The sequence below is a fragment of the Lonchura striata genome, chromosome 15 (assembly GCF_050655825.1).
Source record: "Lonchura striata isolate lonStrDom1 chromosome 15, ASM5065582v1, whole genome shotgun sequence".
Taxonomy (NCBI): Eukaryota; Metazoa; Chordata; class Aves; order Passeriformes; family Estrildidae; genus Lonchura; species Lonchura striata.
The window spans coordinates 16,828,365-16,845,295 of NC_140717.1; the positions used below are offsets into that span (position 1 = coordinate 16,828,365).

Consider the following 16,931-nt stretch of genomic DNA (forward strand, 5'->3'; position numbering starts at 1 on the left):
GGGACTGCAGTTTCTGCTTAGCAACCAGCACCTCTAGATGGCACCAAAGTCCTTAACTGCCTCCTTCCCCACCTCCACCCTTCCAGATCTATTCAGATGTTTTCCTCCTCCTTTATTTTCTTGCTCCTTTTCTTCATTACAGAACAACCTGTCTGGTATTTCTGTGTTTCATTGTAACATCCTAGACATTTCCAAACATGAAATCAGCTGGACATCCCGTGTTAAGGAAGCTGTAGCTGCTCCAGGAGAGGAGGAACAGGGATGTTTTTTTGGAAGCTCTTGCTTAAGGCTGTTGGTGCCTGGTCCCACCAGCTCGCAGGAGGTCCCGAGCAGAGAGGGAGGGAGGGGATGAAAGGCTCCTCTCTCCTGCCCCGGTTCAGCAGCACAGCCTCACGCTGTGGCCAGGAATATAACAGCTCCAGCGCAATGTCCAGAGGACTACTTTTATCCAAAAAAGAAAGGGATTTCTTCTAATGGCTGCCAGAAATAGAAAGCAGTCACAGCTGCTGCTGGAAAGCAGGATGACTCTAAATCATGGCTCCCTATCTCACATGCTTTGCTTCCTGCTGTTGCCACCCACCCAACACTCACCCCCCAGGGAAGGTGGGTTGAGTGTGGTTCAATAATGTCCAGTCTGTCCCTCCAGGCAAGTACTTCTGGAGACTGACTCGCAATAAGCACTTGGTCTCCCTCCAGCCGGCTCAGATTCACCGTTTCTGGCGAGGCTTGCCGCTCAACCTGGACAGCCTGGATGCAGTCTATGAGAGAACCAGCGACCACAAGATAGTCTTCTTCAAAGGTGAGAGCAAATATGATGCTGGAGGTATAGAATGTGGTGCTAGGCAGGAGACACCGGTGCCGCGTGTTAAGCATCTTGAGTGCCGGTCTGAATCCTTTTGTCCATGAGGAGAAATGAGCTGGCAGGGAGGGCAAGCAAAAGGTAATGGTCACGTTCCCCAGAAAATGGGGGAAATGTCATTGAAGATAAAGTTCAACCAAATGGAACAAAAATCTGAGCTTTCCAAGAATGAAACACAAGCAGGAACCACACCTACACATACTCATGTTGTGTTCCTCCTTTGACCTTTTCTCTTTTTAGTATTTGTTGCTGAGAAAAGAAAAAGTCAGAGAGGAAATAAAACTGAAACTGAAGGCCTTCAGTTCTAATAATTATATTTGTTACTGTGGGGTTTTTTTCTTAAAATTAGTAGTATAATTTTCTCTTTTTATCTAAAAACACTTGCAGGCTTCTATTTTGGAAGAGCTGGAGGAACAGTTTAGCTCTTGGTTTCTACACAAATGTCCAGGTCCCCCACAGACCATCCATATGTGCTGGTTAGATGCCACCCATGCACTCAATGTCACCCAAGACACTGGCAAGCACTGACTCTTGTTTCACCAAGGTTGTGCACTTGAAGTGCTAAACACATCTCAGCCCTCCATTCTTCCCGTTTGGAAATTGCTTTTTGTCTCCTGACGGTTCTGCTTGAAACATGATGCAATTATTGGTTTCAGAAGTGCTGAGCCAAGCACTTCTAGAAGCAATAATTTGCTTTCAGTTTCCCCAGCCAGGCCAGAGAGATGGCTCATGTCCCATGCCAGCCCCTGCACTTGCAGAAGACCTTTCCAAGTGCAGCTGACACCCTCCTGGACTGCTGGCACACTGAGCCCCTCAGAGCCACACTGAGCCCCACATCTCTCCATGAAACAGTATATGGAAGGCTCTGCCATGTGTGTCCACTTCCTTCAGGCAGTCTGCCCTGCTCTGCTTTCCCAGAGGGAATGGGGCCAGCTTAAGGAGCATACCACCCCCTATGCCTGGCTCTAGACCCTCCCTGTCAGGTCTGCAGACCAGAGTGGTCCTCGGTCACTCCTTCCCTCCCTCCCTTCTCACCTTGCTGGGGATGAACAGACAACCAACCCGGAGCTCAGGTCCAGGGCCTCCTTTTAGCTGCTCAGGAGGCTGTAATTCCAGATGTTCCACGGCTGGCATCTTGTTCCAAAGCATGCATTCTCTGTGTGTGTTAGCGCTGTCTAGTTCCCAACATAAACTCTGAATTTTCTTTCCAGCTACAAAATACGACTCATTCTCTCCCTCCAGTGCTATTTCATTGATCCCTGGACAAAAACCAAAGAACACAAATGACCTTGGCCTCTAAGGTCCTGCTGCTGATACATGGGCATGCCTTTAAGGGCCTCTTCAGATATTCTAGAAAACCAAGGGAGGAAAAACTCTGATCCTCAAGGCTATGCGATACCCAAAAGGGTACTGTAGGTTCCCAAACAGACGTTGTAAAAGAAGAAAGACTGTCCCAGTCGTTAGAGAACTATGGAGAAATTGAGACATCTGGGTTCATTTGCTTGCTCTCTTCTGCCCAAGGTCAGGCTGAGGGGGCAGCTGTGTAAGATCCTTGAAGAGCAGCGAGCTGCTCATAAAAGATGTATCCAGTCCCTGTGCATCCTCATAATGCACAGGTCTTTTGGCCCGTCTGGCCCTAGAAAGTGGTGATTTCTCTTCCAAAGTGGACTACACTTGGCTTCTCAGGAGCCAAATAGGCTGCAGAAAGTGCCCAGTTTGCCCACAAAAGCTGCTTTGTTTCTTTGGATATCGGGCAGAAATCTAAATGCTTCTATCAAATACATAAAAGTGACAGCTGTACTGATGCTGTCAGTGTATTCATGTCCTGGGACAGTCATGGTTTCAGCAGCAAAGTGGGGCTATGGCCATGGACAGCCTGACACAAAGAAGCAGCTATTCAAAGACAGAGGTTCCCCTTCCTGACCCCTTCCTATTCCCATCCTTAAATGCCTAGAGCTCAACCCTGAGGCTTTGTCACCACAGTAGATAAAAAAACATTAGCTCAGCTCATCTGTGGGGAAATGCTGGTTTAGGCTGTGAAACAAATGTGATTTTATTCTGTGCTTGTTTCCTTTCTACAGGAGACAGATACTGGGTCTTCAAAGACAACAATGTGGAGGAAGGGTACCCACGGCCTATTTCAGACTTTGGCCTGCCCCTGAGAGGAATCGACGCTGCTTTCTCCTGGGCTCACAATGACAAGACTTATTTCTTTAAGGACAATCTCTACTGGCGCTATGATGACCATGAGCGGAGGATGGATCCTGGTTATCCTTCAGAGGCCCTCCCGTGGAAGGGAATACCCAGCCCTTTAGATGATGCCATGAGGTGGTCAGACGGTGAGTCTGTATGGCAGTTTAAAAAAGCACAGCAAAGAAAATCAGCACTCTGTTGAGCTGTAGCCCCTCCCCTCCTATCCTGTGTGCCAACACAAACGCTGAGCCCCTGATGGGATACTCATGGTGACTGGAAGCTGAAGAGAGAGGTGTGATTCCAGCCAGAGCTCCCTATACTACTCACTAGAAGAGTTTGTAATTTTAAACGGGCAACAAAAATACCGTGGGAGGATAATTATTGCACTTTATTAAAAGAACACAGTTGATGTGTGATGTCACTGTTTTGCAGTGATTTTTATCCTAGTATGGGCTGATTTGCTCCTCACTGGTCTTGTTGTCATTGGATTTTACGCTGCATATATGAGGATGCAGACAGAAAATACTTTTAAAACTGTTTTCCCAGAGTTACAACTTATTTTCTGATGAGATTTCTCTGTGGTTTCTTTCCCCTGAAAAGCCCACCTCATGTTTGGGTTTTGGTCTCTTTGCAGGTGCAAGTTACTTCTTTAAGGGCAAGGAGTACTGGAAGGTGCTGGACAGTGAGCTGGAGGTGCCGCCAGGGTACCCACAGTCCATCGCCAGGGACTGGCTGGTGTGCAGTGACATGCTGGCCGATGCCCCCGAGGCAGCCGGGAGCAGCAGGACTGGGGCGCGCTCCAGGCCGGGACAGCATGACGAGAGCCGCTCGAAGAATGGCTACGAGGTCTGCTCCTGCACCTCAGGCACCCCATCCCTGCACCCTCACCCCATACCCAGACTGACTGCCAGCCTCGTGCTGGCTGTGTGGACAGCAGCACTGGTCTGTATGGCCCTCTGATGGCTCATCTCACCGGCAGGACAACACTGTGGTGCTCCGGATACAGCTCCATGATTGCTAACTGTTGCAAGCAGAAAAAAAACATTCCTAGGAACATGCCAGTGAAGGATTTGAATTCTCCATGAGAAATGAACAGTGCTTTTGTTTTGGAGTTTTCTTTCTTCTTAATTTTAGTTTAAAGGTCTAATAACGGAGTTGAGTCCTGCATCTTCTTATTCCCCCATCCTATTAAAGATGAGAGCAGCGTCATGTTGAATTTAGAAATACTTCATAGAGATGAGTTGCTCTGGATGTTTAAACGCAGCAAACAAGGGAGGGGAGAACTCCCGGGATGGAGCAGGGACAGAAGAGATGCTGCTGAGATGGAAGGTGACAGAAAGGCAGCCAGCAGGAGGTAGTAGTTATGTGCTGACACAATGTACACATCCCATTGGATGTACTAGGTAGAAGAAACTGTGACTCCACTAAGATTAACTGCAAGGTGGCCATTATTTACTGTCAAGCCTGCTGTAGTCACTGGTGTCTGGGTAACCTGTGTCAGTTTCTATGGGTCAGAAACACCTTTGCCTTTCAGAAGGCACTGCAGCTGATCTTTGTATACGAGTCATTGTAATTTAACAATTTCTCTAATAAACCTTGGCCGCCTAAGTGGAATTCTCCCGGTCCTGTGCCAGATCAAGCCTGATACCTGCAGCAAAGTACTGTCTACTGAGGCTCTTAGCAACTTCACCTTTGGATGAGGAGTAGTGCAGCCAAACGAGATGCAGTTACAGCCACTGCCCCAGACTAATCTGTGCACAAAAACTCCTGGTCTCACAAAATTCCTGTGTCAGGCTGGCTTATGTTTTGGGAGGAATCAAGATGTATTGCATTTGTCTGTGACTCTGCCATACCTAGCTGTGCTGCAGAGGATGGGCTGGAGCAGAGAGGATGCTGTGTGGTCAGCTCAAATTCCTTTTGATACCTCTGACAGGAATTTGGAGTGGCAGAAGCCAGGGTCAAGCGCTGCATTAGGATGTTCTGTTTCGGTTTATTCTTCACCATTTTTCAATTTTCTGTGGTATGATTTAGGCATCTGAGAGTCTTTGCAAATGGTGAGTGAGAACTTGGATGAGATATCAAGGAAGCCAGGGTCCTCAAGTCTGCTGTTGTCAAGGTGCTGTTGTCATGGGCAGAGGCTGCTGGGACATAGTCTTCTCTGCCCTGCTTCTGCAAAGCTCTTGCACAAGTGTCTTTTGCTGCCCTGCCGAGGCCAGCTTCTTGGGGAGACACGGAGCAGACAGTGTCATTGCGGGACCTAAAGCTGCTCCAGCAGCCCTGGTGCCAGGTGTAACACAAAGCCCTCTGTGGCACAGCAGGAAAGGCAGAAAAAGTACTCAGTTGCATCCTGACAGAAGAAGGGGGTCACCTTGAGTTTCCCTCTGCTATTTGCATTTTTAAATAGTCCCAAGCACCCACAGGTTTGCTACAACATGATTTTATGGGTCATGAGTCAATGAAACATCCCATTAAACCACTAAATAGCCTTTAAAAACATACAAGCAAAAAAATCTCAGGCATAGCAGCTCCCTCTGCTGAGTGAAGCTGCCTCTGTTGTTCAGAGCAGCTCCCCATCCCACCTCTGCCAGTCAGGCCAAGCAGAGGCTGCTGGGCTGTGGGAAACATGAGGTTCCTCCACTTGATTCCCATTGCATTTCTGTCTCTTCAGTCACAAAGACATGGCTTTTAGTCTTTTAGTCTAAACATCAGCACTTTACAGATTCCTCTTGGAACTGCAGCCATGTAGCAGAAGACACCCTCTCTCCAGTCCTGAAGTACTTGTTCATCTGTTGAGCTTGGAAGAGACACACTGGACATGAAATTGCAGGGAAGCTGAACTTGTAGTAGCAGCTGGAACGAAAAGCAGTGGAAGCTGTTCACTCTCTGCTCATTCCCCATGTTTACCTCAATCCTCTGGAGCTCCAGGTGACTAGACATCATCTTTGCTTTTCCAGCGTTTTTGCTGAAGGGTTTCTAAATGTGGTCTGGGAGATATGGGGTGCCTGCTCCTAACCCCTACGTTCTCCCCTCAGCCCTCTTCTGCCGTGTCCCCTTCTCTGCCCCTCACCCCTACTCAAACTTACAGCCTGCCCCTGCCCCCTTCCTCTCTCTACCCTTCATCCCTCCCCAGCCTGCCCCTGCCCCATCCCTCCAGTCCCCCCACTGCCCACCTGTGACTCTCTGCAGGAATATGTGGGGGCCCGAACACGTGGGGACAGTGCGGCCCTCACAGCAGGACAACACCCCAATAAAACAGGCAGGGACAGTGTCTGTGGGCTGCATGGTGTCACAAAGGGGCTGAAGGGAGGGAGCTGGATGGTGACACAGGGGATGGGGGCTGCTGAGAGGCAGAAGGGGTCTTTAGGAGTAAAAAGAGGGGCTCCAGGGTGGTACAGAGACACTTGGAGGCTGCAGTGGGGAACTGGAGGGTGAAGCAAGGAGGGTGACGCAAGGAGGCTGAGGGGCAGAAGGGGTCTTCAGGAGTAAAAAGGGAGGCTCCAGGGTGACACAGAGACACTGAGAGGCTGCGGTGGGGAACTGGAGGGTGACACAAGGAGGCTGAGGGGCAGGGGGTGCCTTGAGGGTGACAGGTGAACCAGCCCTTGCACCACCTTTAACCTCACCCTAAAAACCACCCCTCCCCAGGTGGGGAGTGCACAGTGGAGGTTAGGGGGCCAAGGGACAGTGTCGGGGACTTGGGTGACACACAGACATTGTGGGCTGAGGGGCAAAGAGGGGGGACTTGACAGGTGGAGAGCTGACACTGAGGGTTAGGGGTACAAAGGACAGAACATAGAGTACCAGGAAGGCTTAGGGTACAGCAGCAGCACTAACCCTAAACAGCACCTCTAGAAAATCAGTTTTCTCCAACAGCAGGTACAGGCAGTGACCCTAATGTTGGGACAGCCCCAGAACCCTCCCAGCAGCTGCAGGCAGTGACCCTAATTAAAAGGTAGGGATGATATTTGCTGGCTAGAGAGTGACTGGTAGGGGTTGGGGACTGAGCACTTTTTTAGGGTTTTTTTTTTTGCAGGACTATTAGGAATATTTAGGGGATTTTTGAAGGCTTTTTAGAACTTTTCTGGTGTCTTTTAGGGTATTGTTAACACCTTCTTAAGGGCTGTTTTAGAATTCCTTAGTGCGTTTTTAGGGTCGGGATGAGGGTCAGACAGGATGCCCACTGACAACGTAGAGTATTAGTTGGAATGCTGTGGAATGCATTGGGAAGGTGCCAGTTGAGGGGTAGGGGGTCAGGTCCCATGCTGCTGGTCTGAAGGCTGTGATTTCTGGGCCCAGCGAAATGCTTGTGGTTAGGGTTAGGGTTACATACTGGCAGTTGTCAAGAAGACAGCACAGAAAATATGAAGCCCCAAGCTTCGTACTGTCAGTTTGCAAGAGGCATTCAGCACCCCAAGGAAACCTGACTCCTTGGGAGTGACAGATTGGTCTGGGAGAAATCCTGCACTGTTTTGAAATGGAAGAGGCAAAAGGCTGGGTCCTGACATTCCAGGGGGCTGCAGGGCCCTGGTCATGACTGAGGGCCATTTGCCATGTGAAACAAAACTTGCCAGTCCAGGTTCCTGATTTCTGTTTGCAGGGTGCGCTTGGGACTGTCAGGGCAGTACAAGTTTGAGGTGGGGGCAGGTTGGGTGTGGGACACAGCCTGTGCCATTCAAATTTTAGGAGGTAACTGCCCATTCAGGGCCACAGGCCCCGGAAATTGAGCCCCAGCCCGTTTCCTTGTTAAACAGAACTCACCACCCCAGGTTCCTGATGCTGGTTTGCAGGAGGTGCTTGTCACTACTGAGGCCACCCAAATTCTTCATGGGGGCAGTTTTTCTCCATGTGAAATCCTGCACCATTTAGAACTAGAGGATGCAGAATGTCCTTCTGGGCCACTGGTCCCTGGACACATGCGCTGGTCCTTTTCCCTGTAAACCCAAACTCACTCTGGCTGTGTGTTGATGTCTGCTCACTGGAGGTGCGCTTCACTCCAAGGGCAGCAGTTCTTGGTGTTGGCAGCTGTGTTCTGTGAGAAATCGTTCGCTATATGCAATTTTGGAAGCAATTCCTGTTTGGCCAGGAGCACACAGAGAGGAAAAACTGTTAATTTCCTTGGAAAGGAAAGTCTGGAACCCCATTGTTGAAGGGGCAGGCAAAGGGCTGCGTAGGGGAGGGAGCTCCCCACAGGACCTTTCTTCACCTCATCACTCACTCTGAAGTGTAGCAGCTCCCCATGTGACCAGCTGTTTTCAGAGGTTTACCTGGGCACACCTGCACAGGGAGCTGCTAATCCAGAGGGGCTAACAGGGGTATCCCAAGTGTCCCTCCAGGAACTATGCTTGGAACATCAGCAGGGACTGGGGAGCAGCCGGACCCACCTGGGCACGAGCATCCCTTTGAGAAAATGCCGAGGGAGGAGCCCTCTTGCCAAGGGGCAGCACCTGAGCAGGCCAGGCAGCATGTGGGGTTCCCCGGGAGAGCTTTCAACTTTCCCCTTTTATTGTGTCAGTCCCTCCCTAGAAACCCCAGACCTTCCACAGCACTCCCAGAAAAGAGAGGGGTTATGAAGAGAGAAGGGGTTTAAATTATGGGGAAAAGCTTCCTTTTCCATTATTTCTTGTGTTAAAATTATGAGGGAATCCACTTCCCCTGCAATTTTAATGGTCTCAGTTGAAAGAGTCCTTGCCTTTTCTATGCTGTGTTAATTGTCAGGGAATCCCCATTTTCCATTACTTTCCAGTTTAAATAGAAGGGGGAAACCTTGACAATGTTTTTATGGGTTTGAATTAAGGGTAACCCTTTTTGTTGACCTAAGGCTTAAATTGAGGGGGAAGCCCAGCTATCCCTCATAAGGGTTTGGATTGAGGGGGAAATCCCTCTGTCTTCATCACTGGAGAGATTTAAAGTGAGGAAAGCCTCTCTCTTCCCAGTATTCTAGGGGATTAAATTAAAGGGCAGAAGCCATTTATTTGCCATTGTATCCATTTCAGTGGAGGTAACTTCCCCATTTCCTCCTTTTAAGGGCTTCACTTGGAGGATGCTCTCCCTTTTTCAGCATTTTAAGGGTTTAAAACTACCTTTCAGGGTACTTCTTTCTGTGCCCTAGGACTAAATACCTCAGAGAAAGGTGAGCCTAGCATGTACTTGAACTTTATGCTGCCCAGGAGCCTATTATTTTTCTTATCTTTATTTATAATGTAGGTAGCCCTAATTAGTAGCCCCAAGGAGACTTAGACTGTTCCTATAATTAGTATTCTTCTCCACCCCACTTAGTCTCATGTTGAGTACTACTTAGCAGCCACTGAGGAATAATTATATTAAGTTAACAGCAAATTACCCGGTTTATCTAGATATGCTGCCTAAAACCAAAGTTTTATTTCTTAGTAGTTTTCTCGCCCTTTTGCTCCCACTAGTTGTAGCAAAAACGAAAGTGCTGTCATTTTCCTGAAGAGTTTTCTTCTATATCAAGCCCTTTATTCTCTTTGAATTCAAGCCAGAGGAGCCAAACAGCTGTAGCTGCTCTGAGGGCCTTTTTACTCGGTGGGGTTTGCCCCCTCTCTTTTCCTGGGTGCCAAGGGAACGAGAGGTGGGCCCAATCAGGGGTATATTAACCCCAGCCTTTCCCAAGGGGCTTCATTCCCTTTCTGGGATCATCTGGGGTAAGAGCTCTCCTCTCATTTTGGTGAAGAGGCTGTTTCAACTTGTCTCAGCTTGTTTTCAGCAGTTGATTTTGGGCTTCTAATACAACAGAGGCTCTGAAGATACTGTGAAGAAAACAACGTTCAACACAGGGAGTATTTAAATTCGTGATTTGGGGTTGTGCATTCAGGGGTGGTAAGGTGTTTTTGTAATTTCTGATTTTCTGGTTTTATTTTAGTTTTTTTGGTTTGTTTTTATTTATTTTTTTTTTTTTTTAGGAGGAGTGCAACTTCCTGTAATTCCAGGTTGTGTCAAATACAACATTTTTTCAGCAGATTCATCATGACACAAAAGGGATCTGGCCTGTCTCAAAGATGATGTCTGAGATTGAGGCTTCAGGTGAGTTGAGGATTGTGACTAGGAGAGGAAGAGTGAGCAGGGTGCCCAGTTAGGAGTTACCATGGTGGGGGTTTGCAGGCAGTAGGGTGAGAAATGGTGTGTATTTGCAGAGCTTTTCACAAGCATAGCAGAGGCATCCATGTGTCATACAGCACACAAGCTCATCCACCGAACTCACACAAATGCCATGTAGCTTTGCCTCTCTAACCCAGGTGCCACTCATCATAACAGCCATACCTTGGACTCAGGATGAGGCTGGAGACTTGAGCACCCAGGCACACTCAGGAGAGGATAAGTAGCTGACTTGCTGGGACTTGGCCCATATAGCACTAAACACAACCGTTGATTTTCCTGTTCTTTATTGTAGCTGACTAAGAGGCTAACAGGCTATCTCCTCTGAGCCAGACTCATTTCAGGTCCAACGTGGATTCACATCACCAGTTATCCAAAAGATAAGTTGGGGCCACGGCCTGGAGATGGGAATAGTGGCCTCCCTCTGCACCCGATGGGGATTTGCATCCCCAGATATGGGCAAAATAAGTCAAGGGCTGCAACTGCAGAGGAGATGGAAGCAGAATGCCAGGTTGGGACTCCCCCAGAGGGGTTTTTGAGTCAGTTTTGGAGATGGGGATGTCCAGGAAGCATCTCCTTTAGGCCACCTAAAGGGAAAGTGTCTGTTTTGATCTCAGTGCTGAGGTGCTTAGGGCAGAGCAGTGCTGGTGCGTGTCCTGTCACTTGTCTCTGGTGCACTCTGTGTTCTTTGGTCTCTCGGTCCTTTCTTCTCCTCGAAAACTCTCTCTCCCTGTCCTGTCCCCTGGTTTGTCACATCCTATCCTGTGTCATGGGTGTCTGCACGTATTTGTCCCGCAGCTGCTCTGCCCTGCTGCATAGCCTGTAATAGCGCAACACCTATATAAATGCATATAAATATAGATTATAAATTTAAACAAAATATCCATATAGAGATGTATAATTAATACATGTGGATACATAAATATAAAAATTACAAAATAATAGGAATCAATATAGTACATAATGCATATTTTACTGTATATGTCTTATTCTAACACATTATATGTCATAAATATTATATATCAAAATATAGTACTTCAATATATTGTGATAGAATATATAAGTACTTGTAAAAATCAAAAATAGAAATAAAGAAATATTTAAATGTAGTTTAAAATAAAGGGGATTTTATTTTCTATTCAGTAGTAGGTGTAGGGGTTTTATTATAAAAATTATGAATAAAAATAAAATATAATAAGAAATTTTTGTATATAAATATATCCTAAATACGTTAAGATCTATATAAAAATTCAAAGGTGAGTAAATATAAGTATTAGCAGTATGTACGAAATAGATAAATTTTTATTTAAATTCTATCTTGCTACCTCATTATATATAATAATATTTATAAAAACATCAATATAAAGTAGAAATGCAAATGTGACTATTATGATGAAAAAAAAAATACATAAATATTCGAGTGTTGTTTATAGAAAGGGCTTTTTTGGTTAGAGGGAGGGCTTTAATAGAAAAAGTATGAATATACATTCTGATATTGTTCTAAATATCGAAATATATACTCAATGTATACAGATATATATATAAATATATAATAGAAATAAAAATAGTATTAGAAAGAGATAGACTATAAATAACACCATACATCAATCTACATTTAAAATGTAAATTTGACTATAAATATGAAAAATAGAAATAAATTTAAATGGAGTTTAAATAAAGGTTTTTTTTAAAGATTTTTACTTGGATAGAGGCAGGGGTTTATTTAAAGCAATATAAACCTTTTAGAAATCTAAATCTAACTATAGAAATATGTAATCAATCTATTAAGATATGTATAAAAATATAAAATATAATAGGAATAAATGTAAGAAATTATGAAAATACAATTATACATCAGTATACATTACAAATCCGAATGTGAATATAAATATGAAAAATATAAAAATAAAATAGATTGAAATGCAGTTTAAGAGGAAAGGTTTGTTCTTTCGGTTCCAATCGGGTCAGAGGCAGGTTTTTTGTTCCGTTCTTTCCCGCGCGGATCTTTGGGGCATTCGCTGCTGACGGCGCAGTGCTGCCGCCGTGTGGGCAGAGAGCGGCACTGCGGCCCGCCGCCCGCGGCCGCCATCTTGGGAGTGGCGTGGCGCGGACTCGCTTGACCTTCTCGAGAGGGCGCGAAAACGAGGACGTTGAAATTCGAGGACCCGTGTCTGTTTTCTACACTGCCTGAACTGCCCGCACCGCCGGCGCCCCCCGACAGGATCTTCCGCGGCGGCTCCGGTGCCGTGCACACGGGCTGTGGGGCCAGCAGCACCGCGAGCGTGCGGGTTTTTGGCGGGAGCCGACAGGCATCGGCAAAAACGCCTGTCACCATCAAGGTCCCCACGGGCCGCCATCTTGTCGCTGACTCGCTTGACAAGTGCTGCCGCCTTGTGGACGGAGAGCGGTACTGCAGCCCCGCAGCCAGCGCCCGGCAAAACCAGCGAGACGGGGCGGAAGGGGCGAGGGGCGGGAGCGAGCGGCGAGCGGGGCGGTGTCTGTGAGTGAGGGGAGGGCTGGAGGCGGCTCCGCGGGCCGAGGGCGGCCGGGGCCGGTGCCGGCGGGCGGCGGAGGCGCGGTCGCAGCGCTCCCGGGCCGCGGCCGAGCGGCATCGGAGCAGGGCTGCGCCGCCTTTCCCGGCCCCGCGCCCCTCTCCAGACGCCGGGAGCGGCCGCGTGCCGGAAAATGCCGCCGGGGCGGCGGAGCGGGGCCCTGGCTCTGCCCGCCCCTCCTGGCGCCCTCCCTGGAATGGTTCGAGGCATTATGGGGTTATTGAGGTAGGAATATTTTGTTGTTGTTAATTTAATGTGGGGGGTTTTTTTGTTTGTTTGTTTTTGTCGTTTGATGTATTTGGTTTGTAGAGCAGGAACGGTAGACAGAATCCCGCAGTAGTATGGAACTTGTCGTCCTAAAACCCGCCCGGCTTCCAACCACTTTCAGCACGTGGTCTTCCTTAGCAGCACATGGTTCCCCCACACTTGGGAGCTGGTTAACTTACTTTTCTCTCCACCTTTGCTGACAGATCCTGCTGAAGCTGAGGACAAAGCCCTACCCCTACACGGACAAGGCAGCAGACCTGGTTCAGGAAGGCAGCGTGCTCCAGGTTGCTACAGGACTCGGATCAAACATCAGCATCCCCGTCTCTCACATTGATGGTATGTGGTAACCCTTTAAGAACAGAATTCCACGACTTGGGACTGACTACCTTTTCTAACCCTAAGCAGCAAACTGGGGATGGATAACACTAGAAATCCTGTTATGTAAGGATCTCCAGGATTCAGCCCTTCATGTGTCCTTGGTATCAGAAGTTGGAATTGCAGAGTTGCCACTTTACCCCCAAATGTAATTTTTGATGTGGTTGTGCCACTTTAACAGTATTTGAAATCTCTCTTCATGCTCTTGCAGCAGCATTTTCGAACTACAATGGACATTCAGTCCTTCTGCCCGGAGCTGTTCACAGAATCACAGAATCCCAGAAGGGCTTGGATGGGAAGGCACCTTTTTTTAAAGCTCTTCCTGTTCCACCCCCTGCCATGGCCAGGGACACCTTCCACCATCCCAGGGTGCTCTAAGCCCTGTCCAGCCTGGCCTTGGACACTTCCAGGGATCTGGGGGCAGCCACAGCTTCTCTGGGCAACCTGTGCTGGAAAGCAGCTTTGAAAGGCAGAGTGAAGAACAGCTGTGATTTTTGTGCTGCCCCTAACATTGTATTGCCTGGCAAATGTGTCTTTGGGTTTTTTGTTTGGTTTATTTTTTTTTTTTTGGGGGGGAGGTTTTTTGTTTGTCTTGTTTGTTTTTTTTTTTTTTTTTTTTTTTTTTTTTCTTTTGGGAACTAAAAAGATACCTTGTGTTCCTGGAATATTGCATTCTACCTGTGTTGTTTTCCCAGTTACTCTGGATCCTCTGCTTACATTTTTTCCGTCACTTATTAGATGTCGTGGATATGCTGGCTGTTCTGATGGAGGGCAGTGATGGCTTAGATGAAGGAATTGGGTTCTCTTTGAATGAAGATGTGATTATCCAAACATTTCCCTTTAGTGCTGTTGTCCCTGCTGCATTAGAAGCCAGGAATATGCTGTTGCTTCAGTCTGAAAACAGAACAGGTACAGTTTTTTTTTTATTTTTTATGTGTCATTTCTAGCAGTGGAGTGAAAGTGGCATCATTTCTACCCTCTTGTTATAACTTTTTACCATTTATAATTTTTTACCTTGAGGCATTTTATTATCTTCCCAGCAAGCAGAAGGAGGTGCAGATTCACGGTGCTTTGTGCTCAAGCGGGGCATTGAAGCTCTGTAGGTGCTTCTGCCCTTTTTCCCTGACCCTAAAGAGAAGGGAAACTGTGCCTGCATGGACAGTCTTGGCCTGCAAGTAGTTGGCCTCAGTAACAGCGTTTTAAGGGCAGAGCGTGGCGATCAGGAGAGGAAGGTGGTTCCCCTGCCTGTAGGCAGCTCTTCCCGAGATCAGGGAGAGAGGTCTGCCTTGTTAAGTAGGAAGTGGATGCGTTTCCCAAAGAAAACTTCAGAAATTAAGCTTCAGGGGCAAATACTGTGAGGTTCTACCACCTCCTTGAGGACAGCGTTAAAATCACAGGGGCATCAGCAGGGCTTGGAGCAGGACTGGCCAACCCCAGAGCACCTCACGAAGCCCTCTGTGTGTATGTGGCAGTCGAGTAGCACCTGGGGGGTGCTGAAAGTCCCAGTTCTGAGAGAAAATTCTGTTTAACTCGTACACGTTGGCTGGGTGTGTCCCCCCAGTACAGCTCGGTTCTTCTCTGAGGCGGTGCCTGGCAGGGTATCTCCCTGTTAAGGACTGGGCGTGTGTTTAGCATAACACGGTGAAGGTGGATTATTTGCTTCAGCAAGAGCTGATGATGTCTGGAGGGTTTTTCAGGTACCTCAGCGGCCAGGAGCATGTGTCTAGGTCACTAGGAACACTTTTTGATCTCGATCAGTTCTTTTCTGCGTGAGGCTCTGTGGGCTGCTGGCAAGGCCCAAAGTAAGGAAGGTTGCCCCAGTGTCCGTGCTCATGTCAGTAGTTTAATTTATTTGGCTTTTCTAGGAGCAGATGATGTGGAGTACCTTGGTGCTGTTTTCACTGGCCTCCTGCACTCTCTGAGAGAACCCCTTGCTCCCTGCTTGACGTTGCAGCTCTGTGACAAAGATCCCGAGTCCCTGAAAGCTGCTAAGTATCCTCAGCTCTACCAGTTTAACCGATACTATAGACTCTGGATGCCCAAGCAGTCCCAGGAACCTGTGGTATGGAATCCCTGAAGTCACTGAATTCTTGAGCCAGCATTCCTATAAAATCCTCGCAGTCGACATAGGTTACATTTCCATCAGAAACAGCGTTTTTATTGAGGAGGTAATTCTGCATCTCTTGTTGATCGTGCTGGGGACACACGTTTGCTCCAGGGCTTTTCTCTGATGGCACAAGAGGTCTCTGTGGTGTTTGGGAGGCGATGCCAGGGCTCATACAGAGACTCCTCACCGGGCACAGCAGAGCCTGGTGTGCACTCTGGCCTCTGTTTACAGCGCCCGGAGTTCCCCCAGGTGGGTGGAGGATCACAGGCCCCTGGGCTGGGTTTGGTGAGTTTTTCTCATCTCAGCAGTGTGAACACTCCAGATGCCCCATGGGGACACTGCTGGGCAGCTCTGTTCTAGCAGGACTTGCACGCCTGTGCTCCCAGAGCTTCAGTTCAGAGCTCATCTCAAAACAAAGGTGGCTGAAGAGATTTTTGTTTCATGCTCATCACTGTTTTTCTCTTATGCTTTTTGTTTCGCTTTAAACAGTTTGAAAACCACAAGGAGGTAAGCCAAGGGCCTCCTGTGGCACCGGATTCTGAATTTGCCACTTTGCTGAAGGGAGCCTGGGCGAGAGGAAGCAGTACCTTCCTGGAAGATGGTGTTCAGACAAAGTGGAGAGACTTGGCTTCCCGGCTCCCCCCACCTGAGCAGCTTTTGTTGGGAGTAAAGCACGTGCTGCTGTACCCGAAATCCACAGTAGAGAACTTCAGCAGATAATACTGTAGTTATGCTTTGTTTACTTTATGGCACAAATTACAAATGACTTGGCTGCTAAAACTTAGGTTCTAGCGCTGTAGCTCTTTTTCCTCGACTCGGCTCCAAGGGTACGCAGCACCATACAAAACTGCACCTAATTTGTAAACAAACGTCAGTTGTTCTGATTATTGAAGCCGGGCTTTATTCAGTTGTATTTCGAGTGTGTGCTGCGCCCAGGTCCTTTGTACAAATAGGGTACAGAGGGTGGGGGAACCAGAACTGCACATTCCTTGTGATAGGTATGGGATTTTGGGGAGGTTAAATAAAAAGGAGATGCAAAATGAGGGAATTGCTTTTAGATGTAACTATTCTTGTCCTAAAGGAGCAAGTGTGTGTGTGTTGAAAGAGCCGCAAGCCTTTAGGGGCTGCAGTTTGTGTGCCCTGGAATGAGGTGCCCTGAGGAAATGTGTGAGCCGGAGGGAGCCGGGGCCGGGCGGAGGGAGCCGAGCTGTGGGAATGGGCGAATGGAGGCGGGTGCGGGCGGGACTAGGCGAGCGTGGGCGAAAGCGGCCGAAAGGGGCCGAGGAGGCGAGCGGAGCCGAGCTCTGCCGAGTTCAGCCGAGGCGAGCCGAGCTTTGCCGAAGAGGCGAATGGAGGCGAATGCGGCCGGTAATAGCCGAGCGTGGCCGAAAGTAGCCGAAGCTGGCCGAGGAGCCGAATCCAGCCGAACGGAGCCGAGCTCTGCCGAGCGCAGCAGCCCGGGCGG

The 16,931-nt window shown here is 48.1% G+C and overlaps 2 protein-coding genes across 2 annotated transcripts in view; both read left to right on the top strand.

Moving 5' to 3' along the window:
- MMP17 (matrix metallopeptidase 17) overlaps positions 1-4,666 on the top strand; it is a 48,342-nt gene extending 43,676 nt beyond the window's left edge. Inside the window, exons 8-10 of the mRNA XM_021543954.3 lie at positions 647-799; positions 2,941-3,198; positions 3,687-4,666. Coding sequence (XP_021399629.1) covers positions 647-799; positions 2,941-3,198; positions 3,687-4,012 — 737 coding nt within the window. The 3' untranslated portion in view covers positions 4,013-4,666. The remainder of the gene's footprint in view (positions 1-646; positions 800-2,940; positions 3,199-3,686) is intronic.
- Positions 4,667-12,085: 7,419 nt separating this feature from the next.
- Positions 12,086-16,509, top strand: LOC110477840 (nucleolar pre-ribosomal-associated protein 1). Its single transcript, XM_085593427.1, has 7 exons — positions 12,086-12,104; positions 12,671-12,942; positions 13,188-13,320; positions 13,571-13,653; positions 14,097-14,268; positions 15,225-15,527; positions 15,956-16,509. The coding sequence occupies exons 1-6, from the start codon at positions 12,086-12,088 to the stop codon at positions 15,434-15,436; spliced, it is 891 nt and encodes a 296-aa protein (XP_085449553.1). The 3' UTR covers positions 15,437-15,527; positions 15,956-16,509.
- Positions 16,510-16,931: the final 422 nt, after the last annotated feature.

Bases quoted from the DNA above. Each gene is read 5' to 3' on its own strand.
- LOC110477840 (XM_085593427.1), top strand. The intron at 12,943-13,187 runs GTAGGAATATTT...CTTTGCTGACAG, and splicing joins GGCATTATGGGGTTATTGAG to ATCCTGCTGAAGCTGAGGAC. The intron at 13,654-14,096 runs GGGAAGGCACCT...CGTCACTTATTA, and splicing joins AATCCCAGAAGGGCTTGGAT to GATGTCGTGGATATGCTGGC.